Raw genomic sequence first — 26,268 nt, 5'->3', positions numbered from 1 at the left:
GTGCTCAGTGCATATAAACAATGAAAAAAATATAAATGTATTTAAAATTTAGGAATAAGAGACTGGCTTGTGCATTTGCATAAAAATCTAATTCAACTTTTGCCGTATTTTGCTTTATATTATTTTACAGTTGTTTTTATAAGAAGGTGTGCATATCTTCTGTGTTGTTTAATCCATATGGAGACTTACTATTAAGATTTAATATATATTTAGTCTCCAACTGTCTCAGAAGCTTTTCTCTGTCCCCACCTCTTTTAGGTACCGGTACTGAATCAATTACATAATAAGTTAAACAATCAATGTTTTTATCATGAATTGCCTTAAAATGCCTTGCTACCGGGTAGGTGGGATCGCTGTTGATAATCGCTCGTATATGTTGTAGTATTCTTACATGCACTGGTTTAATAGTGCTGCCCACGTATCTGAGCCCGCATGTACATGTAAGTATATATACAGCGAATTCTGTACGACAGTCATAGTTGCCTTTGATTTTGTATTCATACTCACTAAAAGGGGTGTTATATTTAGTGGTGTTTATACCAAAATTGCATGCCCGGCATGTTGTGCATTTATAGAAGCCCTATTTACTTGGCAACCACATACTCACAGGAGCCCCTGCTGTCAGTGGATGTTTTTGCATCTTCTAAAAGTTACCTGTGGTTTATCTAAAAGGTCTTCTTTCAGAATGCTATCTGTTAAAACAATTGGCCAATTTCTATTTAGTATTGCTTTTATTATATATATATATATATATATATATATATATATATATATATATATATATATATATATATATATATATATATATATATATATATATATATATATATATATATATATATATAGGGAATGATAGTGAAAAACGATCATGAAATAATGAAAATTAGTTTCTTTCAACAGGAGAAGGAAGAAAGATGTTGGAAAAATATGTGTGAAAGAAACTAAGGGAAAGACAAATTATTGCAAGCAACCGAGAGACTGGGAGAAATACAGTCAGAATTGCCAATAACTATATCTACCTCTTTGATGTCAGTCTCCCATGACACCCCACCATGGCAACCATGAAGGCAACTTCCTGCACCTTATCAATTCACTACTGCTTACTTCACACGTGAAGTCACCCTCAGTATTGAAAGATCACACTTTAGACTGCATCATTTCAGCCTTCATTTTCTCTTGTTTTAACTAATCCCACATGTCCGATCAGACCACCATACCACCTCATTAAACATAAATCCTAGCAGGCGATGTTGCAAACAAATTCCCACCAACATATTCTACCAAGGTTTCATCTCACTCCTACCCATCAGAACAACCATTCATAGCTCACTTCTTGTTCCTCTTCCTACCACGATAAAATCCATAACAGAAGATGATGTCCCCCTTCCGACCTAACCAAGTATGTGTGTTTGTGTGGTGCCTTCTTGCAACATCATCCACATACACTTCTTCCAACCCGATCAGCGAATCCTTAATCAAAATACCCCCTTCCTAAAAGCAATTTGCAAAGCTGAGAGCCTACCTCCACTCATCAACTCATCATTAAACTCACTCCCAACCCTCTCATCCCTATCTTTCTTCTAAACATCACTGCTCCCTTGATAATAAAAACTGGCCAGATCCTCCACCTTCCCAAGTAACCATTTCTGGAACCAGATGAATCTCCCTATCCACTTAGGTCACACATTTCTCTGCCATAGGGAAAAGGTTAGCAGTATCTCCACAGATCCAACTCTGAGGTCACACCATCAGCCTTCAGCTCAATCAATACTCCCAAAGATTCAGCTCTGTTGCAGCATTTAACGGCCCCTACAGAGATAGTTAATGAAGCGCTAAGGATTATTAACACTTAAGAACTGCCTTCTAGTGATCAAAAGCCAGTTGGCAGCGTCCATTAATGAGGACATTAGGCCTAGCTAGAGACACTTTAGTTCAGGGTTATTGTGTCCAACTGTGTTCTGGATTGATTCATCACTTTCCGCTTTGCAGACTGCTTGACCTATAGGCAACCACATAAGCATCCTCGACCTGCAGTTTACACAAGAAACCACCAGGAAACCAGCTTATCCATATGTCTATATGCCTTCCAATATGCTTTTGACGAAAACAATACCTACCTCAAAGTGTTGGTGGCCAGCGGTTTCTACATTGTTTAATGCCTAGCCACCTTCCAAATCCAGATGAACATCTCTAATGCTTATCAACAGCATGTTAGTGCAACATATGCAACGATGGACATCGAGTATGAATCCTAAGTGCTTCTCTCCTTACTTACAATATCACCCAAAAATGATGTATGCCTAATCAATTTACTATATGGAATACTAAAGTGCACTTCTGTGTTCATCGCCTTTGAGTAGAAGTAGAAGGGGAGCAATATGCCCTCAGAGGCCATCTTCCATCCAAAGTGTGCCTTACTGCCAGCATCGGATTGGTAACGCGGGCATTCGGGCAATGCCTGAGGGGCCGGTGTCAGAGGTTCCTGCTGTGGGCTGCTTTTTTTAGCAGTCTAGGTGGCCGATTTGGGCGCTGTCTATATTGTTCGAATACAGCCAGTGGCCCAGTGGGTGTCTGAGTGGCCTTTTTAGAGGCAGATGGGCGCTCATTACCTCCTGTTTAGCAACAGGCAGAGATGTCACTCCTTTTGTCTCGCTGGCCGGCCCATTAATGTATGCACATACTGAGTGGGGGCAGGGGGCCTGAGTAGAAGTGGCCTCACTTGTTTCCTGGTGTGTTTCACCAGTGTAAACTAATGGCTGCATTTTTTTAGCCCCCCTCCTTCTTTTTAGGTTGAGGACTGAGTCGCACTGTGTAAGCAGTGGGCGGCTCTCCGAGATTTTATGTTTTTTAGTAAGGGGGCTTGAACCCGCCCCTCTTCTCCATTGGCTGGCCTCGTAAATGCTGGCCAGCCATTGGAGGAAAGAGGCGTCACTTCCTTTAATCCCCCTTTTTTCCGGATTGGGGGGGGGCGTGTTTTTTTAGGCTCTTTCTATCTGTGACGTCATCCGACACTCACTAAAAAACACGCCCCCGATTCCGAAAATTTCGGAGCTTTGCGGCAGCCATTTCTGACCGACCGCGTCCGGCCCTTGCATACCAGATGACATTTGGCTGGAAGTGTGGAAGTACCACCAATGGATCTAAGATGTGCATGGCGTCCCCCGAGTCGTGTGCATGGCGTCCCCAGAGTCGGTAAGTTTTCTTCCCTAGCTGCGCTCGTCTTTTTCTTGCCTTTTTCCCTAGCTGCGCTCGTCTTTTTCTTGTTTATAGTTGAGCTTGTCCATGAAACCCTTGCTGCTCTCCCACACACTGCACTTTGCCATCATCAGTCGTAGGAGTAGCTGCCCGATATAGCGCTATCTTTCACGGCTTAAGTGCTAGCCTGGGCTGTGATCTCTAGGCGGGATTCAGGGTTTTCTTTTCTTGAATACAGCTCTTCATGAACCCTCGCTGCTGCTTTTATTGCCTCTGCACTTTGGCCTTGTTAGCAGTTGTTTGCTCACACACTCTTCAAGGCGGAAGTGACTCTAGGCCCCTCTGTGGCGCCCCAGGCCGGCGCCCGCTTCCGGCTGATGAAGGGTGATGTCTTTTCAGTGTTCTTTGTTTTTTCAAAGCTCCGAGCAGTTCTCAGCACCAGGAGGGTCCGCAGTTGCTGCTCGAGATCGACAGACTTTGGACCGGTTGGTGAGTAGAGTAACCCCCCCGTCTGTGCGAGATGTGAGATGCCTCTCGGCTGCGAATTGTAAACATTGTGCGTGTTACTGATCTTTGTAACAGGTTTAAGTGAGCGCATGATACACGTATTATTGTTATTATCACCTGGCAAGGTTCCCTTTTCCGAGACGGAGTCTCTCTTTGGGTTACATTATTATTTTAGGATAAAGCAAATATATTGATTGGTGAAAGCTCTGCCTCCATGTCTCGGTGATTGGATGAGAACATATCAAACCCCATGAAACTGCGATGTTTTTTTACTAAACACACATTACAGAGCCTCTCTCTGATATGACCACCTTATGTGTTCGCCTGAGGCCAGACCAAATATAATTCGGAATGACAGTGGGAAGACAAATTACAATTTGTTGGGTCCAAACCTTACTGTAAAAAAAATCTGTTGTTGTTATGCCGAATGCTCCTCTCAAAGGTCGACGCTATGCCATGTTGTCATCATCGGTGGCCCCGGCGGGTATGAACCTCGCTTCGAAGCCCCTCGGCGGGAACAAACTCCCCCTCGACTATTCTTCTGTTCGTGGCAGACTCGAGACTTCTCTGGTGAAGAAGTTACAAAACGCACCGACATATCCCTCCAGTAAATTCATGTTCACACCCACACTCCTGTTTACATAAAAAAGGAGTCTTTTGGATTGTTTCACTGCCCCCTTGCTGTGCTTGCTCTCCTGCCCCCTGGCTGTGCTTGCTTCCCTGCCCCCTGGCTGTGCTTGCTTCCCTGCCCCCTGGCTGTGCTTGTTCCCCTGGCTGTGCTTGCTCCCGTGCCCCCTGGCTGTGCTTGCTCCCCTGCCCCCTCACTGTTCTTGCTTCCCTGCCCCCTGGCTGTGCTTGCTTCCCTGCCCCCTGGCCGTGCTTGCTTCCCTGGCTGTGCTTGCTCCCCTGCCCCCTCACTGTGCTTGCTTCCCTGCCCCCTGGCTGTGCTTGCTTCCCTGCCCCCTGGCTGTGCTTGCTTCCCTGCCCCCTTGCTGTGCTTGCTTCCCTGCCCCCTGGCTATGCTTGCTTCCCTGCCCCCTGGCTGTGCTGCTCCCCTGGCTGTGCTTGCTCTCCTGCCCCCTGGCTGTGCTTGCTCTGCTGCCCCCTGGCTCTACTTGCTTTCCTGCCCCCTCGCTGTGCTTGCCCCCTTTCCCCCTCGCTGTGCTTGCTTCCCTGCCCCCTCGCTGTGCTTGCTCTCCAGCCCCCTGGCTGTGCTTGCTTCCCTGCCCCCTGGCTGTGCTTGCTTCCCTGCCCCCTGGCTGTGCTTGCTTCCCTGCCCCCTGGCTGTGCTTGCTTCCCTGCACCCTGGCTGTGCTTGCTTCCCCTCCTCCTCGCTGTGCTTGCTTCCCTGCCCCTTGCTGTGCTTGCTCCCCTGGCCCCTGGCTGTGCTTGCTCCCCTGCCCCCTGGCTGTGCTGGCTCTCCTCAACCCAGGTTCCCGTGCCCCCTCACTGTGGTCGCTTCCCTGCACCCTCGCTGTGCTTGCTCCCCTGCCCCCTGGCTGTGCTTGCTCCCCTGCCCCCTCGCTGTGCTTGCTTCCATGCCCCCTCGCTGTGCTTGCTCTCCTGTGTGTGTATGTGGCTCTGGGTGTGTATGTGGTTCTGGGTGTGTATGTGGCTCTGGGTGTATATGTGGCTCTGGGTGTGTGTGTGGCTCTGTGTGTGTGTGTGGCTCTTGGTGTGTGTGTGTGGCTCTGGGTGTGTGTGGGGCTCTGTGTGTGCGGGGCTCTGTGTGTGCGGGGCTCTGTGTGTGTGGGGCTCTGTGTGTGTGGGGCTCTGTGTGTGGGGCTGTGTGTGTGTGTGTGGTGCTCTGTGTCTGTGGGGCTCTGTTTGTGTGTGGGGCTCTGTGTGTGGGGCTCTGTGTGTGTGTATGTGGGGCTCTGTGTGTGTGTGTGTGGGGCTATGCGTATGTGGCTCTGTGTGTGGCGCTGTGTGTGTGTGGGGGGCTGTGTGTGTGTGGCTGTGTTTGTGGCTCTGTGTGTGTGTGTGTGGCTCTGTGTGTGTGTGTGTGTGGCTCTGTGTGTGTGTGGCTCTGTGTGTGTGTCTGTGGCTCTGTGTGGGTGGCTCTGTATGTGTGTGTGGGTGGCTTTGTGTGTGTGGCTCTGTGTGGGTGTAAATGCAATAGGTCATGCATTTGCGAGCTATTAAGCTATTGGCATTGTAAATGACAATGCCATTTATTTAACGATTAAGCTATTGGCAATGTAAATGACAATGCCATTTATTTATGAATTAAAAAAAAGAAAAAAATGTCATGAGCAATACCAAACTGTTGACTTTCCTAATACCTGTTCTTCCTGCTTTCAGAGCAGTAGGTGTGCACCCATCGGATGTATGAGCTATTTTATGTCATCATTTATTCTAGGGCACTGAAAAGAAAGAGAACCACAAAAAATACTTTTACTCACTGAGATTTTCGGTCGAAAGATCCCGGAGATATGATTTTTTATTGTTTCCAAAGTTAAATTTTTGACTCCGTCCCGTTCCTGGTAAGAGAGAAGAATACAGCTCTTAAAACCCAATTTTTTTTTCATTGCAACCAGTTTACTTTACTTGTGCATCAGCTGGTGTTATCAGAGTTCCCTTACCTGCTGTTCTGTACTTTACAGGGACTGATTGCTGCGGTGGAGGAGGTAAATTATTTTTGTTTTGTTTGTTGTTGATATTGTGGACCTGCTTCACTCTGTGCATGACTGTTTGGCATGTACATCGCTGATACAACATGACATACCCGTCGGGTAGTACGTTGCAGAGGGGTGCGCTTCAAATGCCCCTTCTTAGGCCTGATATGCTAGCGAAAGGCAATATACATGATTAACATGTCTGATTTAGAGTTCGCTGATAAGGAAAAAGAGCCTGCCTCGTTTTCCCACATGCTTTTTTTACGCATGCCATTACAATGACCGCATTGTAACAACGCATGTCATTACTCCGCAAGTCAGAACAACGACTTGCTCTAGGGATGGGCGCTGGATGTTGGAAAGTATAATTTACTACTCCAACTCCAGTATGTGCAACAGTAGGGAAGGTGTTGGATATTAAATCCAACATTTTCCAACACCTAGAGCAAGTCGTTGTTCCGACATTCGGAGTAAGTGCATGCGTTGTAACAACGCTGTCGTTGTAACAAGCGCGTTGTAATGGCATGCGATGTTTACCAAGAAAAAATGTTCTGAATTCTGGAATAAATGTTATGTTCAGAAGACAATGAACCATGGAATTTTCAAAATATGAACACTACGGCAGAGTGATGTATATTAGGCAAGAATGCATGACTTGGGGCCTATGCAAATATGGGAAATCAAATGCTTGCATCATACTCTTAATGGTGTTATGTAAGTTGGTGGACTACCGCAAAGGTTGGCGAGACTCACAATTGAGCAGATGGACTGCTGGTCGTCCTGGAGTTGAAGGGCTGGCGGGGGTTCCCTGGTGCCCACCTCAGCAATCTTCTTTTGAAGCAAATCTTTCTGAGCCTGGAGCTTGGTTTGTGAGCAGAGAGAGGTGTAGAACTGCTGGAATGCTTCCTGGAGGATCTGACGCTTACCTAACAGGTACACCCTGCAACGTTAGGAATAGAAAGGAGTAGTTATGAGAAGTCTAGACATTTAACTTAATGCAGTATATTTGTAACTTTTTTATCTCTCTGTAGAACCAGCACTCTTCACAATTACAATAATACTGACAGCCATGAATTATCATGCATCTTTCTTCAACAAGAAAACTCTTACACCACAGAAGGTTTAACGTGATAGATGAACCTTGCCGTTCTCATCTCATATATGAAGGAGCCAGGTTCCACGTTCTAGACTTACTATGGAACCCCTGACCGATGTCTCTTTGCTGTCTGCTTGAACATTTGGAGGGGAGAGAAATTATAGTTAACCAATTATGCCTTACAGTTCCATTCAACCATGACTCAGAAGAATCACAGACTCCCAATTAAAAGTTTAGTTAGTTTATTACCAAGCCAAGAACAGCTGGACATACAAATACCCTAAAATGAGGGTGTAGAAATACATTGGAACTAATACAAAGCCAAATCTACAGGTGAAGTTAAGACGATGTGGCATACACAGAATAACCAGTTCAAGAATTAGGACATAGTATATAACTGCTCAACGTCAAGAGTCCCCTTCATCTGAAGTTTGTTAGTAAAGAGCATTAGTCTGTCCCTACACTATCACTAAAATGACATCCCTACGTATTATTTCCCTGGCAAGTTTTGAAAAGGTGTCGGCAAGTGAAGGCATCCTAAGGAGACCATTCACATTGATTGGGTCCTGTTTGAATATGCTCTCTTTCTCTCTCAAGGCAAGGCAGAAGTTCCCAGACTCTGTCCCTAACCCCAATAGAAGAATCGATTTACACGTCCCTTCAGGTTTAGCGACATCACCCCATCCACACAAGACAGCTCTTCATGGGTAACTTTCCATGTGGCAGCGAGTCTCCCAGGCCTTGGCTCGATGACCTTGATTCCCAGGTTCTCTCCCGTGAGAAGGAACACCATCCCACATTAACAGCAACGCAGTTCAATGTATCTTCTCCTCCCTATGCCTAACTCTTAAAACAAAGACATTATTCTAACTAACAAAGATGCATTTCTCCACCTGCAACAGAAACGTGAGAAAGAGCAAGTTCTACAGGCACATGAATCCTACTAGCTACCCTAGCTCGAGAGCAACAGGGAGAAATACACATCATGCCTACAAAATTCGGCCAACATGAGAACAGCATATCATTTCTTTAAACACATATATACATAATCAATATTATTGAGCACATTTAAATAAATGTGTCACATTTCAAGCGTGAAGTGCATGCTCGCTCCAGCGCTAGGTCTGTGAGACCTACAAATAACTTCGAGCTTGACAGAAGGCATAGCCAGACATAGACCTCTGTCTTTGAAGGGAAGCAATGTGACAAGATAGATACGGAATTTAAAAGGAATCTTTATTTATTGCTTGAACTTTCGCAACCCACCAAAAAGGGTCTGTCGACCCATCAATGAATCCCGATCCACAGTTTGGGAAACACTGCTCCAGGCAATACTTGGGGGGATATATCGCGGCATAATGGAGTAAACCTAGTTGCACTCGACTTTGTAATTCATGCTTCTCTAGCATGTTTTGTAATCAGTTTCATTATGATAACGGTTTTCAAGACTGACACAGGTCTCTTATCCAGACATATAATCCACCTCATTGAAATTTGTGAAACCGAATAGTTCTTTATTTTATGTTGCATTGCATTTAAAACTATATTCTCCCTGGAAGAGATAGTTTGATGGTTCAGTGGAACTCAGGATTCCATCTCTTTGCCTCAAAGTTTGAGGTATGGGTTCTGTGGGAAAGCTGGTGACCCAAACAGTAGGACTACTGATGGTGGGCTCACAAAAGTAAATGAATGAAGGAAGCAGCATGTTAAGAGTGACAATCTAAGGAGGGGGTAACTGAGTAACTGAGTTCGACTGAATGGTGTAGGAGGGCAGGCTGGTGATATGTTCTTATGAAAAGGGTTTTGTGTAGGTGAGCAGGAGGAGTTTCCCAAGAATTTTTTCACCTTGCAAACAAAATACCTATTTTAAGAGTCTTTCACATGTGTGTCCAGGCACTTCAGAAAAACATGCTGTGTGCACTTGATGCTTTAGACCAGACCTCAATTTTTTAATATGTATATTAATTCAACCAAGCAAAATATTTCTATTTTAATAAGCTGAGCAGCACATACGTGAGGTACTCAGAGGTAGGTGGCGAGCTACAGTAGCTCACGAGCTACAGGTCTGACACCCCTACTTTAGACATTACTTAGAACACCAATGGCTGCCCGGAATTCTCATGCAACAGCTCATCACACTCATCGTTGCATCACTCAGCTAGCAAGTGCATTGAAATTCAGAATACTAATTCATCTTTTCTAGTGTATACTGAAAGTGTTTCGCATTCAAAATTGCATTGTCTACATTGCATATTACTTAAGTTTAGACCCACAGGTCTCTTCCTCAATTTGGCATCGGCATAAGTACAAGTTGGATGGTAAATCTACTGAGAAAAGGGATGGTGCATGCAAACTTGATCAAACATGCTCCAAGCATCACCAAATGGTATGACGACATTTGCTTAGATGTAAATGAGCTTATATAGAGCTTTGGCGAGCACTTTGAATACATCCAAATATGAATCCTCTAAATGATACTGAGGTTCCCTTCCCTATTTGTCTTGGGGAAATACCGCTTTCTTGTAGTCTGACTACAAGATGTTTGGGTAGAACAGGCAGTCATACCTACATGGAGAGGCCTTTTGGCAACCCTACATTTAACCCTAAGCCTGTTCATAGTCAAAGTCTTCTAGCACACTCCGCAGCGCTCTATCACACTCCCCTGTACCATCTCACCGTTGTCCATGATCCAAAGTGCGCTCTTCATTCAGAAGATCCTTCTGCAGCTGAGATACCTTCTCCTGTCTCTCTCGGACCATTTCTGAAACCGTGGCCAGCTCCTCTTCCACTGATGTGAGGCTGCAACAGGTGGAAACAGAACTTGTGAGATATAGGCAGGACAACGGGTCAAATGTGTATGACATGAAGCTGTAAAGATAAACTGCACCCCTTTATAAAACACATAAATGATCTCAGTTGCACTTCCTGTGACACTGGTAGGTTATAGATATATTTGTAGCACCAGAACATGAACACCTTCTGAACGCCATCAATGTGGTGTTCGAATGGAGGACCAAACACAATCTCTAGTGTCTTTTACCCTGTTATGGAGTTTAGTGCGACAAATTTCCATTATGAGTTGAAGAGCAATATCGCTTGCTGTTTTTGAGATAAGTCTTCCACACCTGCTAATTTTCTAAACCCTTGCAACCACCAGAGAACATGTGTTGTGACTGAGTAGAGAGGTAAGTAATGTGTGCTGCTAATGACACAATGAAGACACTCAGGGAAACACATTTGTCTTTACTGGGAATTCCCACAAGGCCAAGGAAAAGTTCAATAGATTTAATGGGGCCAGTCCCAGCCATAGGAGGGGAAACGAGATATCTGTAGGTTGTGACTGGCCACCATTACGAATGGGTGCAAACAAAAGATGCTAGAGAAGTGACAATGAAGGCAAGGATCACATTATTGGAAGAGGTGTTTAAGGACCAGGGCCTGCATGCCTCGGTGCCTTGCAACAGACAACAGGGTGCAACCCGTCTTAGCGGAGATGTGCAATTGTTTTGGAAAGGTTGGCATTTAACCACAAGGGGTGTACGTTATACAGACTACAAGCTAATGACTTAATCTAGCGAGCAAATATGATAGTTATAGAGAGTTTACTGTCGTTAATAGTGAGTAGATTAAATTAAGTTGAGTTTTATAGGAGCTGATGTTGGTGTATCAAGCTACAAATGATAGAGTAACAGAGATACCAGATGTATATCATTGAAGGCAAAACAGTCTGGGACGATGTTGAAGGCCTGGACCAGAGAAGGTGGATAGAAAGGTGGCTATGCAGATGGAGACGGTGAGCCAGGGGAGATCTAAGGAAAGTTATGACATGGGTAAAGAGTCAGCGGGTTCTGATTATCAAAAAGGAGAACAGTGTGTTTGTGAGAAGGTGTTTGTTTAAAGAGAATGGCTTGATTGTGTTGCCACTGCTCACGGTTCATGTAATCTATAAATATTACATATAAACTGCAACAACAAAAAAAGGCTGAAGTCTCTTGTCTTCATTCAGAGAATCAGTGATTAATTAATCTTGAGGGCCCCCATTAGCACTATTTTCTGGTCACCGGCACACTTTATGTCCCACCCATGGTCAGGAGTTCCTGCTGATCCATTAAATGCGCTGAAAATAAATCTGAAACAGGCTTCAGTGCCATTCTCAGCAGGACCTTGCAGGACCGTTTTCTATAGCCGGTCAAACCAAAACACTGTGTTGAAAAGCATGTGGGTAGCATGTGATGACGTCACATCTTCATGGTTGTGACATCCAGACGATTCCCGTGTACTGGGCAGCATGAAAATGGTGCACGTGTGCTGCCTTTCTCAACAGGCGGCAAAGCCGGCTTTAGCGCTGGTGTGGCTCAGTGTGACAATAGTATTGCTATTGGTGGAACAGCCCACCAACATAACATTCCTCCTTTATTTCAAACAAAAACACAGTAGATCCTATTACACAGGTGAGAAAATAGATACAGGGGTCCTCAGTCAAAAACAACAAAGAAAAATGGGAAAAAAAGAAAGAATGGAAAGAGAGAGAGCAAGAGAGAAAGAGAAAGAGAGAGAGAGCGCCACAGAAAACATATCACTTTACTATGTATCAAACCAACTCAAAGTTCTTCAGACGAGAAGACCTTGCAGGACGCGGTCTGAGATGGTACTTCCCATTTACATGACGACCACCATCATCCAAAGCATGGCCTCGCATGCCCGCCACTGGACATCAGGAAATCTGTGGGTGCTTAGCTACCTTGGCGGATGAACGGCAATTTCTGCAGCTTCAGTATGCCCCAGACCAGTGGCAACAGGTGTGGATTCCCTACCAAGGAGAGATTCCCGAGGGTTACACAGCGGCCACCATGTCCAACCTCAGTGTTCATGGTCTCAGATGATGTCTCCACAGTCTGACTCACAGGAGTCTGGTACTGTTTGAATTAGGACACACTCCTCTTAACAGTCGCTCCTGCACTTTGGGTCATTGATCATTGTGCCTTCTAGCATCCACCGATAGTTCAGAATCTCGGGCTGGGTTGAAGTACACTAGAGTGGTGTCCTCAGAGAATGCTTGCTTGGTGTCCTAAAAAGCTTTCTCTTGATCAGGCCCCCACTTCGAGTTGGTGTTGGTCTTTGTCAGCTCTCTCAAAGGGGCAGTGAGGACTGTCAGGTTTTGAATGAAACGTCCGCAGTAGGTGACCATACCTAAGTAACTTCTCACACCCATGACTGCGGTAGGAGCTGGGGCTAGCTGGATGTCGTTTACCTTGGCTGGATCAGGCGACACTCCATTCTGAGAGAACCGGTATCTGAAGAAAGCTTTCTCCCTCTGGAGGAAAGCACATTTCTCTCATTGGAGCGGGAGGCCTTTGTCTTTTAGGCACTGAAAAGTGTCTCTCAGGCGATCCAGATGTTCTTCCAGTGTTGGTGCGTGTACCAGAATGTCATCACTGACATTGAGGACCTCTTTTAGGCCAGCTAGTACCCCTCTTATGATGTCTTGAAAGACCTCGACAGCACTTGGCACTTCAAAGCTGAGACACTTATATCTTCTGAGACCAACATGAGTCGAGAAGGTTGTGATGGCCCTTGACTCAGGGTCCAGCTGTAGTTGGTGATATCTAACTCATAAGTCCATCCTGGAAAACACTGGGAGTCAGGTCCTAGGATGCTTGTTTCCAGTCCAGGGAGGACCTGGCCTGGCAGTTCTGGCTGGACTGTTCCCATTGGGCGCAGAGTCAAGACTGGTTTGCATATGGCTGGGTCCAAACTGGAATGGCATGGTGAGCAAATAAGCGATGGATTTAGGCCCAGAACTCTGTACTGGGGTGAATGTATGACACTGCCATCCTCACCTTCATGCTGCAACATTCTTTCTCACTCTTTTAGAGATAAGATTTTAGTTTTTCAATTAACCTTCACTCCCCGCAGTACTCATTTGGAGACTGCTCTGGTGTGTTCCCCCGGGAGTCACTGGATGTGCATTGGCCGAATTTAGGTCAGTTGGCCCGTTGGAATGTCTTAAAATTCTCAAAGGCTTAAAATCAGGTACACCATTAGACCCTTGTCCGGCTAGGACGCTGGCAGCAGTAGCAGAGGTTGTTAATGTAGAAGTTAACGCCATCATTAACCTTTCCCTCCGAAAAGCGGTGGTCCCTTTTGCCTGGAAGGAGGCTAAGATCCGACCCCTTTTGAAAAAGCAGTCCCTAGACCCCCTTTGCCCAGGGAACTATAGGACCATTTCCCTTCTCCCTACCTTGGCTAAGGTGTGTGGGAAGGTTGTAAATATTCAGCTTACCGATTTTGTGGAAAGGGAGGTGCTTTTACATCCAGCACAATCCGGATTTCGCTTGTCACACAGGACTGAAACAGTACTGGTTGAGGTGGCAGAGGCCATACGGGACTGTCTGGACGTAGGCGGGAGGGCGGCGCTAATTTTGCTCTACCTCTCAGCCGCGTTTGACATGGTCCCGCACCCATTGCTTCTGTCTCGGCTGGCCAGGATCAGCCTGTCGGGTGCTGTGTGGGGTTGGATTCGCTCTTTTTTGGAAGAGCGATCCGAGCAGATCTGGATTCCACCTTCCTCATCCCTTCCTCAGCCGGTTACAACAGGTGTACCGCAAGATTCCTCACTTAGTCCCCTCCTTTTTAACATCTATATGACTCCTCTGATATATTTAGCAGAGGAGCTGGGAGCTAAGGTGATGGCCTATGCGGATGATACGCAGCTGCTCTTTACCTGGGCCAAAGGGGCAGATTCTGTATCACAGGCCCAATATTGTCTCTCATCAATTTTTAAATGTGGTTCTTTCGGGTATCTAACCAATTGCTTTGAATCATATGCATACCTTCAGCAATAATCAAATTATAGTTTCAAAAATATGCTACATTAGTCATCTTTGAGGTGCAAAACCAAACACAAGAAGAAGGGTCAGAGTGTTTTTTAATTAAACAGTTATTTTTTCTTTTTCTTTTTAGTTTTCAACTGACACCTTCCATAAGAACATAAAAAGCAATTTTTTACTTTTTCACAAAATACAAATTGCGGCGCAACAATTCAAATCAGTGTGAGCAATTGGTTAGATACCCGAAAGAACCACTGTTGAAATTACTACTGTATTGCCCAGGTTCTCAGGGATACTGGGTTACCCCGTAAGAATTAATCTTATCAATTTTTAAATGGCTGGCGCATGGACAACTTAAGTGCAATGAAGTGAAATCGGAGATTCTGCTCTTGGGTACTTTTCCCTCAAACTTCGGAGAGCAGCTGTGGCCTCCCGAGTACCCCCGTCCGACCTCTACTGGGAAGCCAGCAAAAAATCTTGGGGTCTCGTTCGATGAAGAACTCTCCTTTGCAGTACATATCAAGAAGCTGGCCGGCGGCTGCTTTGGCCTGCTTAAATCTTTTAGAAGATTCTTTCCCCTTCTGCCAGTTGCGGCTAGACAAACTATCACATGTGTGCTGATCCTGTCTCGGCTGGATTATGCTAAAGCCCTTTTTGCTGACATCCCGGGCTACCAGTTAAAGAAGTTACCGATGGTCATGAACACTGCAGCCAGACTGTTATCAGGACTGTCCGCCAGGGACAGTGTCCATAAGCAGCTGCCCTTATATCACTGGCTGCCCGTAGCAGCCAGAGTGAAATTTAAATTATTGATCATGGCACATCGCGCGCTCCATGGATGTGGCCCACTCTACCTGCAGAGGCGTGTCGTCTTTTATGCTCCTGCGTGCCCTTTGCGCTCCTCGTCCCTATACCTTGCCCGAGTCCCACGTTTAAAGCGTCAGAGGATGGGGGGCAGCTTCTTTTCTGTTAAAGCAACAGTTGCATGGAATGCTCTTCCTCCGGTCCTGCGTTCCATCCAGGTTCCAGTTGCATTAAAAAAAAAAACTAAAAACATATCTATTCATCTGATGCATACTGCTACACCCTGCTGGTTTTGCGCCGGGACACTCACGAGTAGCCGAACGCGTAATAAATTCATATTGCAAAACATAAAATAACATCTGTCCATCAATTGTTCTTTGGGCATAGAAACCATCCACGGATTCTTCTGGCAGTTGCCTCGACTGACGCAGTAGGAAGCACTCGTAATCATAGTTGGCCATTGGCTCGAAGTGAGTGGTCAGTGCCTCCTTCAGAGTATTATATGTAAACGGAGGTCCTGCTTCCACTACCGGATTCCTGAGCTTGTGGAGGGCCGCACCTCCCAAATGCAAGAGCATGGGGCGCTGTCTGTCAACTTTCAACGCCATTGCTGTGAAATATGTCTTGAAGCGTTCCAGCCAGTCCTTCCATTTGGCTTCTTGAGCAGATGGTGGTCCATCAATTAGGAAAGGTTCAATGGGAGGCACAGTAGACATGATGGTTGTGGGTCACTGTGAATGCTTTGCCGGGAGTGACTTGTTGACTTTAATTAGTGACCCTGGGTAATTGCTGATGGACTGAAATGTAGACTGGGACTGGTGGGCCAGATGGGTTATACCATCCACAGAAAGTTGTGCCAGAGCTGCTGGGGGAGGTGGAACAGCAATCCTGCAGAAACAAACATACAGGAGGAGAGTTTATGGCAGCCACATGCGTCCTTGACTTAGGAATGGCACTGGGTGGATAAGTGAGTGTTCATTGATTTTCCTCGAAAACTGTTGTGTGCAGCAGTTCTCACTGTGCGAAGACTGACTCCGGGTAGTCGTCCAATTAAAAAAAAACATTTTTAGACAGACTTTATTGGGACTTCCTTGAATGGGAACACGTTGTTCCCGTAAGCAGGCCTCACTTCTGGGAGCCAGGAGCAGACACACACTCACAGAGTGGGGAGGGGCTTCTCCTCAGGCAGCCAGTGCAGACGTCGGGGTCGTCAGATGAGGCCCAAGTGGTTTGTGCACTGCGCAGTCAATGCCAGGCACGCACCGACAGGCCCTCGAATTTGCAAGAGGCTCGGACAGGCGCGGTAGGGCAGGGAAGTCTCCCGCGCCAACAGATGACTGCAGGCAGCACAGATCACAGCCTCGCCTGCAGCGAGTGAACGCGGTGGTCCCCAGAGCAATTATACTGCATCAGCAACTAGGAGGCAGGCACCAAACCATGGACTTTGGCCCGGAGGGAGGCCGATCGCAGGACTTGGAGCATGCAGCTAACCCAGGTGGGGACACAGGCAGGCACCAGGGCTCGACTGCCCTCGTCACCAGTTGTTCAATTGTAGGGGGGGGGGATTAGGGGGGACACAGGCTCAGGATAAGCAACACACGGACACACAGGTAGTGGAGTGGCAAAATGACCACGAGGTAGGTGCCCCAGGTCTCCTTTATTACCCTCACCCCTCGCCCCTGCCAAAAACAATCATCGACTGCAGAGAGGAGGGTTCACATCTTTTAACACCCCTAACAGTAATGCTGTTGGTGGACCAGCCCACCAACATATCATTAAATGTATTGCAGAAGTGGTGTGAAGTGCAGGTACTCTCCCTTTCAAATTAAAGAAGTGCAGGTACTCAGTACCGGACAGTACCTGCCTATTTAAAGGACTGGTGATGTTGAAAGACCGCAGTACTGAATATCACTGCAAGAGAGTGAGTGTTAAAAGGATGCAAAGCCATGGAGCTGTCACTGTGAGAGATGGGACTCAACGTTGATGTGAGAAGGTGCACTTTAACTGGTCATCCTAATAGTTCAACTTAAATTGTGAGTTCAAATGCATTAGACTACCCTGGTAACTTGGATGATTCAAGTAGGAACCTGGTTAAAATAGGATTACATGTGTGGTTGATGTTGCTCTAGTGCTTGTTTCTGGCTGCTCATAAACTGGCTCTCTATTTCTTTTAAGGAAACAGCATTCATCATCCGGGCTATGAACGTTCATAATCCAGGACGTCTACTCTTCTTAGTGCCATTGAAAAGGCTGCTTATGTTGGCAGATAACAGTGTGCAAATTTGCAAAGCTGGCTGCCTTGCAACATCACATATGTGTTTGTACAAAGTATGCGCTCCAAGTTGCAAAGCTTGAGAATGAAAACAAATAAATAAAAGGTTTCAGCTTCAAAGTGCTCTTTTAAAGACCACAACTACAATTTAAAGTGAAAACTATGAGGCAAAATGCACTATTTTAACCAATTGTTTCATACTTATAATTGAGTGAGAACATCTGCACGAACTCTGCAGAGGAAGGCATGTTCACTCACTGTAATACAGTTTTGGCCATCGTCCATAAAGGTAATGGACGGCACCAGTTTAGGAAGTGGGTAGAAGCCTCCTGAGAAGTTTTAGGCGCCTGCACTTATTTTATTACAGATGAAAACTGCAGCAAAGGCTTTGTGCGAGTCTCTAGATATGAAAGGAGTGCATCCTATTCCCCAGTAGCAAGGAAAGAAGACCAAGCCTTCTGGGAAGGTTGATGAGTTCAGCCACAGATGACACAATGGTGCGTTTGGCTTTCCAGCTTCCGCTTTCATTTTATTTAGGACACGGTTTCCTTGCATCTTGTTGTTTTTCAGTAGGAAAGCTGAATCGTTCACATCTTTTCGAATGGAATGGACCCCAGATGGAGATGTGCTGGATAAAAGGTGAAGGAAAGAGATATGGTGGAAGGCTGGAAGAGGAAATTTGTGCATGCTTTTTAAAATAGAGGCCTTCAAACTGTGGGGTGTACCCACCTGGAGGTCCGTGAATGGTTTCCCAAAGGGGTGCAAATGCCTCTGCAAGTACATTTAAATGAAGATGACCTCAAAGTACAGCCTTGTTTATTTGTCACATTTCCAGGTTGTTTTCTTTCACAGGGTTCTAAGCGGAGGCCACATTCCTGCATTTCGCGACTACCAGTTTCCGGTAGCTACAAAGATAGCTACAAACACCAGATCTTTTCCAATTTCTTCTACGGGGGCGCTGGTACACGCATGAATAGCGGCTACCTGGTACAATAGATGGAGAAATAAGGTGCAGACAAGACACAGACCCAAACCCTGATGAAGTTGCCGGTAAATCTAAACAGGCAATGAAAGATGTTGATTTTTAATAGAGCGGGCTCACAGCAAGGAATGAAAGTAATATAGCCAGTGTAGCCTAGCTCCTTTTAATTGATAAGTGTCCCAATTCCCATGTACAGAGTTTGGCACACCTTTTGGGTCACTAGCACATAAGCACATATGTAATTTTTCTTTATCTGCACTGTTTAATACCTAACCTGTTTGTTTTCAGTTGGCAGTAGCTGATGATGAGAACGTGAGGACACAGGCGAGTATCAGCCTGTTTATTCCTCCCCGGGGGTTGCTCCCGTGAGGCTCTGCCAACTCCCCTTGCCTTTTTTCCTTGTATTGGTGGGTTGTTTTCACGTACACTTAGGGTGCATAGGTTACCACAGCTCCACATGTGTATACAGAAAATCTTCTTGCAAAATATGACATGGTTCCATATGTAAGCGGATGTACAAAGTTGTCCACCGTGGCGGATATCCTAGGATAGGTGTCTAGTAAAAATCTTTTGGAAGACGTGGGTCTTCACAAAGAATAGGGGCAGGTCTAGTAGTGATGAAAGTGTTTTCATTTACACACAGCCATTGTAGTGGATTAAAAAGAATGAGAAATGTGATCCAGAGTGTGGGGAGCGGGGTGGAGTCCAGTGAGTTTGGTGGCAGGATCAAAGAGGTGGCTAAATAGAAAAGAACAAACTAATCTACACATGTTTTCCAACATCAGCTAACTACATATAAAATAATGTGCAAGCAGCTTCATTTAAATGTAAATGTACTCTTTTTGGGTTACAAAACCTCAGTTGGTAAAAACCTGAGTGATTCTTTTATTGACCAGCAGTTGCACTCTTTATATTGTTTTTAATTTTCAACACACTTCCTTTGATTAGTTAATTCTGTGTGACTCCCTTGTGAGTGTTTTGTCTAGGAACACTGTCACGTAAATTGAGATAGGTGAGAGCAGGGGTACTGTCCTCGGGTTCAAGGTGTGCACACTCTTTATCATGGACCAATATCAGTCCTCTTGTTCCATTGTCTTACTTCAATAAAGAATCCTTAGAAGCAATATCCTTTATACCATCTTTTTGTATGGTTTTTAATGATGATTTCTCATTAAATGCGTTTTTTTTCAAATATTGGCAGGTTTCATTGTTACAACATTTCACATTCACCCAATGCATTTCGGGTACAAATGGACCCTTCGTCGGGGGTCTCTACGAAAAGAACAAAGAATACATAATGAGCCCAAAGCTATGTTCATACTGTCTAAATAGCATATCTCATCATTGCTTAAAAAGTCTACAGCAAATCACAAATGTATCTCATGAAATAAACGTGTTGGTTATCGCTGTCTAATTTCTATGCACACGCCTGTTCGTGACTTTCTAACGTTATACAAATGAAAGGTTAAAAAATGAAAAATCTAAGTGAACTTGCGTGTAAATCATAAATAAGGCGGTCTAAATCCCTTGCTAACAAAATTGTGCTCTCATTTGCTTGGCGTTACACGCTCGTACTCACTGAAATGTTTGGCGTAAAGGCTTCCTGCCGTATTGTCCAATCCCTGCCGCATTTAGTTCACACTACGAATACAAAACTTATAACTGCTCTGATTGGTAGAGAGTGCGATCACGTGATCGTTACCTCTTGCAAGTGTTCTCACTATGTCTGTATAAAATTAATACCTAAATAAACAATGTGAATTGCGTATCTAATCAATCCATTTCTATCTACACATGAATGGCAGACTAAACATTCACCTACAATAATAATTTTACAAAGCGTGCACGAAGCTTTCACGTATGAACTACATAATAAATCAATGTCTTAGAGACTAAAAATCATAATTCTCCAAACGTGCACAGTGAGCTAGACATAGTTAAACAACGGTATAGGAGCAGTATATTCATTACTTTCACATAAATGTCGACCTAGGAGCAAAAAGTGTCGGCCATTTTGAGAAGGGCAATAGTCTACTGTTGAAAGTGTAGTCTCATATACAGAGTTAGCATGTCCCTCAAGTTTATAAGAAGCCCAGTGGGTAAAAGCGCATCTACATGTGTTACAATTTAAATAAACAATTTAAGGGAAAATTAAGAAAAAAAACGTGAGTTTATGTTGTTAAACACAGTCCATGTTGCATTATGTGGTAATTACACAGCGTTACACAAACAAGCACTGCATCCTCAGCCCTGTCAGGACAAATCCAATGTTGTAGTCCAAAGTTTATAAAAAGCATGCTAATTCCAATCTATCATTGAGCCCGCCTGGCGGAAGACTTCCCATTTTCTTTATCCAAAAGTATTCAGATCTTAGTCTCATTTTGTGTGTATCAACATCTGAGCGCGCTTTTACCACTTCTAATATGGTAAAGCGTAACTGAGCAATATTATGTCCTGTCTCTGTCCAATGTGCTGCCACTGTTGATTTCAAATTTTTTAACCGGATATTACTCTTGTGCTCGGTTATTCTTACCTTGACTTTGCGCTCCGTCTGTCCAACATATAACTTACCACATGGGCACTTAATCCCATAGATAACACCTTTGGTATCACACGTACTTGAATGTTTTAATTGTATAACTTGTCCCGTTCTGGGATGTGTGAAGGATGATCCAGTTATTACGTTGTTGCAATGTGTACAGTTTTCACATTTGCGCATTCCTTTATACATTGGCTCATTAGAATCCTTGCTTTTGCGTTTGAGCAATTCTTTTAAGTTCTTGGATCTGTTGTATGCAAATGTTATCCGGTTTGCAAACAGGGGCTGTAGATCGGGTTCTTGAGTGATGATGGCCCAATGTTTTCTCATGATGTTTGTGATTTTAGCTGACTGCATGGAATATTTCAATACACACACTGTAAGTTTTTGGTCAGTTTTATCTTTTTTTGTAAGTAGGGATTCTCTTGTTAAAGCCATGACTTTGGTTTTAGATTCTTGTAGAAGTTGGTTGGGATAGCCTCTTTTTCCAAATTTCACGATCTGTCTGTCGATAGTTTCGGAAGCATCCTTGGTATCTGATGTAATCCTTTTATACCGGATAAATTGAGACATCGGGAGATGTTGTTTTAGGGCCTGGTGATGAAAGCTTAAGTAATGCAACCCACTGTTGCGATCTGTTTCTTTTATATGCACACTGGTGCAAATTTGACCCTGTTTGATGGCGACTTTCACATCCAAAAAGGATAGTTGTTGCTGATCTATCACATGTGTGAACTTAATTCTGGCATGTACCAAATTTAGTCTCTCTATGTTGGCTGTCAATTCTTCTTTCTTGCCCTTCCACATAATGAATATGTCGTCGATGAATCGCTTATAGACTAGCAATCCTCTTTGCCAGTCTGGGTTATCCAATATGTGTTCACTTTCAAATTTGGACATAAAAATGTTCGCGTAGGACGGTGCTCCAGCAAAGCCCATGCTGGTCCCACTGCACTGTGCATAATATTCATCATCCCATTCCAGGTAACTATGGAATACTGCAAAATGTAGAATTTCCATCAAAAAAAATTCTACAAGAATCTAAAACCAAAGTCATGGCTTTAACAAGAGAATCCCTACTTACAAAAAAAGATAAAACTGACCAAAAACTTACAGTGTGTGTATTGAAATATTCCATGCAGTCAGCTAAAATCACAAACATCATGAGAAAACATTGGGCCATCATCACTCAAGAACCCGATCTACAGCCCCTGTTTGCAAACCGGATAACATTTGCATACAACAGATCCAAGAACTTAAAAGAATTGCTCAAACGCAAAAGCAAGGATTCTAATGAGCCAATGTATAAAGGAATGCGCAAATGTGAAAACTGTACACATTGCAACAACGTAATAACTGGATCATCCTTCACACATCCCAGAACGGGACAAGTTATACAGTTAAAACATTCAAGTACGTGTGATACCAAAGGTGTTATCTATGGGATTTAGTGCCCATGTGGTAAGTTATATGTTGGACAGACGGAGCGCAAAGTCAAGGTAAGAATAACTGAGCACAAGAGTAATATCCGGTTAAAAAATTTGAAATCAACAGTGGCAGCACATTGGACAGAGACAGGACATAATATTGCTCAGTTACGCTTTACCATATTAGAAGTGGTAAAAGCGCACTCAGATGTTGATACACACAAAATGAGACTAAGATCTGAATACTTTTGGATAAAGAAAATGGGAAGTCTTCAGCCAGATGGGCTCAATGATAGATTGGAATTAGCATGCTTTTTATAAACTTTGGACTACAACATTGGATTTGTCCTGACAGGGCTGAGGATTCAGTGCTTGTTTGTGTAACGCTGTGTAATTACCACATAATGCAACATGGACTGTGTTTAACAACATAAAGTCACGGTTTTTTTCTTAATTTTCCCTTAAATTGTTTATTTAAATTGTGACACATGTAGATGCGCTTTTACCCACTGGGCTTCTTATAAACTTGAGGGACATGCTAACTCTGTATATGAGACTACACTTTCAACAGTAGACTATTGCCCTTCTCAAAATGGCCGACATTTTTTGCTCCTAGGTCGACATTTATGTGAAAGTAATGAATATACTGCTCCTATACCGTTGTTTAACTATGTCTAGCTCACTGTGCACGTTTGGAGAATTATGATTTTTAGTCTCTAAGACATTGATTTATTATGTAGTTCATACGTGAAAGCTTCGTGCACGCTTTGTAAAATTATTATTGTAGGTGAATGTTTAGTCTGCCATTCATGTGTAGATAGAAATGGATTGATTAGATACGCAATTCACATTGTTTATTTAGGTATTAATTTTATACAGACATAGTGAGAACACTTGCAAGAGGTAACGATCACGTGATCGCACTCTCTACCAATCAGAGCAGTTATAAGTTTTGTATTCGTAGTGTGAACTAAATGCGGCAGGGATTGGACAATACGGCAGGAAGCCTTGACGCCAAACATTTCAGTGAGTACGAGCGTGTAACGCCAAGCAAACGAGAGCACAATTTTGTTAGCAAGGGATTTAGACCGCCTTATTTATGATTTACACGCAAGTTCACTTAGATTTTTCATTTTTTAACCTTTCATTTGTATAACGTTAGAAAGTCACGAACAGGCGTGTGCATAGAAATTAGACAGCGATAACCAACACGTTTATTTCATGACATACATTTGTGATTTGCTGTAGACTTTTTAAGCAATGATGAGATATGCTATTTAGACAGTATGAACATAGCTTTGGGCTCATTATGTATTCTTTGTTCTTTTCGTAGAGACCCCCGACGAAGGGTCCATTTGTACCCGAAATGCATTGGGTGAATGTGAAATGTTGTAACAATGAAACCTGCCAATATTTGAAAAAAAAAACGCATTTAATGAGAAATCATCATTAAAAACCATACAAAAAGATGGTATAAAGGATATTGCTTCTAAGGATTCTTGATTGAAGTAAGACAATGGAACAAGAGGACTGATATTGGTCCATGATAAAAAGTGTGCACACCTTGAACCCGAGGACAGTACCCCTGCTCTCACCTATCTCAAATTACGTGACAGTGTTCCTAGACAAAACACTCACAAGGGAGTCGCACAGAATTAACTAATCAAAGGAAGTGTGTTGAAAATTAAAAACAATATAAAGAGTGCAACTGCTGGTCAATAAAATAATTATTCAGTGTGTCTACCCCCCACAGTTAGCACCAACCCCAAGAAACAAGATGAATTTGGAAGACATTGCTTTAATCACAACCAATAAGGCAGAGACCTTAGCCTATACAACAGAAGAGGCGGAAGAAATCTACGGATTGATAAAAGAAACAAGAGCCTTCAGCCCACAATTAAGCACTGCGAATCAATTATTAAAACAACTTGAATACATAAGCAAACGGGAAATTAGCAAACGGCTACATGCCACTACATTAATTCATTATCATCGAAATAAACGCATACTGAGAGGCTTAAGAATAGCACTTAAACCGATGCTATGCAGGAATAACAAATCCTTTCTCAACAAGTGGTACCAAATTCTAAACAAATGCAGTTTAGATCTGATTCTATTGATAGTGGAGGAACTATCCAGGGAATTAAAAGAAGTTGAAATAGAATTGGAAACAGTCAAAAGTGAACTCAACAAATATGATGATCTAACGACACTACTTGAAGACATCAATAAGAAATTGGAGAAATATGCAAAAGAAATTGAAGACAGAAAAATCAAAAAATACAAAAGAGACACAGTAGACTATAAGCTGGAAGAAGTTTATAGTTGGGCGGAGGTTTATAATCAGAGAAAATGGCAAAAACCTACTACTAACATCACCTCCTCTCAGGAGAGCGTCGTATCAGATTCGGACACAACCCAAAATAGAAGACCTATAGAAAAGACAGCACAAGCAGGACAGAAGATTCAAACGGATAAGGCTTTTTTAGATGTAAGCCCGGCAGCCAACAGTGCACCGACAACATCCGCAACTGCAGAACCTTCAAAACAAGGAGGGGAAAAAGAAAAACCAAAGGAATCAGAAGCGGAACGCGAACTGAGATCCAAGAAAAAGAAAACGAACTTGTCATAAACATCTCAGACAGGTCATTATCCAAGGCACAATTGAACTTATTGAACAAAGGAATTTCATTTGTCCCAGTGTACAAATCTAATCCTGAAGAGACCGAAATAGCCTTGTTTAAATTCTTTCGGACCTTGAGGTTAAAGAACTTTTTTAATACTCTTCCGCCTACTGACAAAGAATTAAGCACAGATAAGGAATTTAAGGTGAAAAGCACATTCTGTGCCCCAATTTCACACAATCCAATAGATGCATACGAGCGTGTCGTGTCCACAGAAATCAAGAACATCAATTACGAAAGTGGCACTAAAAGCAACTTCTCAAAGAAGGAATGGAACACGTTGAACACTTTAAAAAGAGATGACTGACATAACCATCCAAAAAGCGGATAAAGGGGGAGCCCTGGTTGTAATGAACTCAACTTTTTACAAAGAAAGTGTTAAACAACATCTACAAGACACAACCATTTATCACAAACTAGAACAAGACCCTACGGAAACTTTCGCAATCACACTTAAAGAGATACTAGACAAGGCTCTAGAAATGAAATGGATCACTAACAAAACTTATCAATTTTTGAACATAAAATACCCGAGGAGACCACAGTTCTACATGTTGCCTAAGGTGCACAAGCACCCAACAAATCCACCGTTCAGGCCAATAGTATCAGCTTGCGGATCCTTGTCCGAACCCATCGGACAGTACTTAGACTGGTTTCTACAACCACTAGTCCAAAATTGGTGCACCCACATTAAAGACACTACTGCATTTTTAAAAGTTCTAACTGAAGTCAAGATTCCAGAAAATGAAGAAATTTGGCTAAGTTCAATAGATGTCACTGCACTATATACCTCGATCCCCCATAATGAGGGACTCGAAGCAATGGAGTGGTGCCTATTAAAGAATGAAGTTGAAGGTTCAGAAAAAAACATTTTGATGGAAATTCTACATTTTGCACTATTCCATAGTTACCTGGAATGGGATGATGAATATTATGCACAGTGCAGTGGGACCAGCATGGGCTTTGCTGGAGCACCGTCCTACGCGAACATTTTTATGTCCAAATTTGAAAGTGAACACATATTGGATAACCCAGACTGGCAAAGAGGATTGCTAGTCTATAAGCGATTCATCGACGACATATTCATTATGTGGAAGGGCAAGAAAGAAGAATTGACAGCCAACATAGAGAGACTAAATTTGGTACATGCCAGAATTAAGTTCACACATGTGATAGATCAGCAACAACTATCCTTTTTGGATGTGAAAGTCGCCATCAAACAGGGTCAAATTTGCACCAGTGTGCATATAAAAGAAACAGATCGCAACAGTGGGTTGCATTACTTAAGCTTTCATCACCAGGCCCTAAAACAAC

The 26,268-nt window shown here is 43.6% G+C and overlaps 1 protein-coding gene across 2 annotated transcripts in view; it reads right to left on the bottom strand.

Moving 5' to 3' along the window:
• FES (FES proto-oncogene, tyrosine kinase) overlaps window positions 1-26,268 on the bottom strand; it is a 481,567-nt gene that overhangs the window by 119,393 nt on the left and 335,906 nt on the right. For both annotated transcript variants that reach the window (XM_086948863.1, XM_086948864.1), the window contains 3 exons: window positions 10,093-10,215; window positions 7,074-7,260; window positions 6,108-6,185 (listed from right to left, as the gene is read on the bottom strand). In XM_086948863.1, coding sequence (XP_086804989.1) covers window positions 6,108-6,185; window positions 7,074-7,260; window positions 10,093-10,215 — 388 coding nt within the window. The remainder of the gene's footprint in view (window positions 1-6,107; window positions 6,186-7,073; window positions 7,261-10,092; window positions 10,216-26,268) is intronic.

Source organism: Lissotriton vulgaris, unplaced genomic scaffold (genome assembly GCF_964263255.1).
Source record: "Lissotriton vulgaris unplaced genomic scaffold, aLisVul1.2 SCAFFOLD_1550, whole genome shotgun sequence".
NCBI classification, from domain to species: domain Eukaryota; kingdom Metazoa; phylum Chordata; class Amphibia; order Caudata; family Salamandridae; genus Lissotriton; species Lissotriton vulgaris.
Note: the sequence above shows the minus strand (reverse complement) of the source record. Positions and strands in the feature narration are given on the sequence as shown.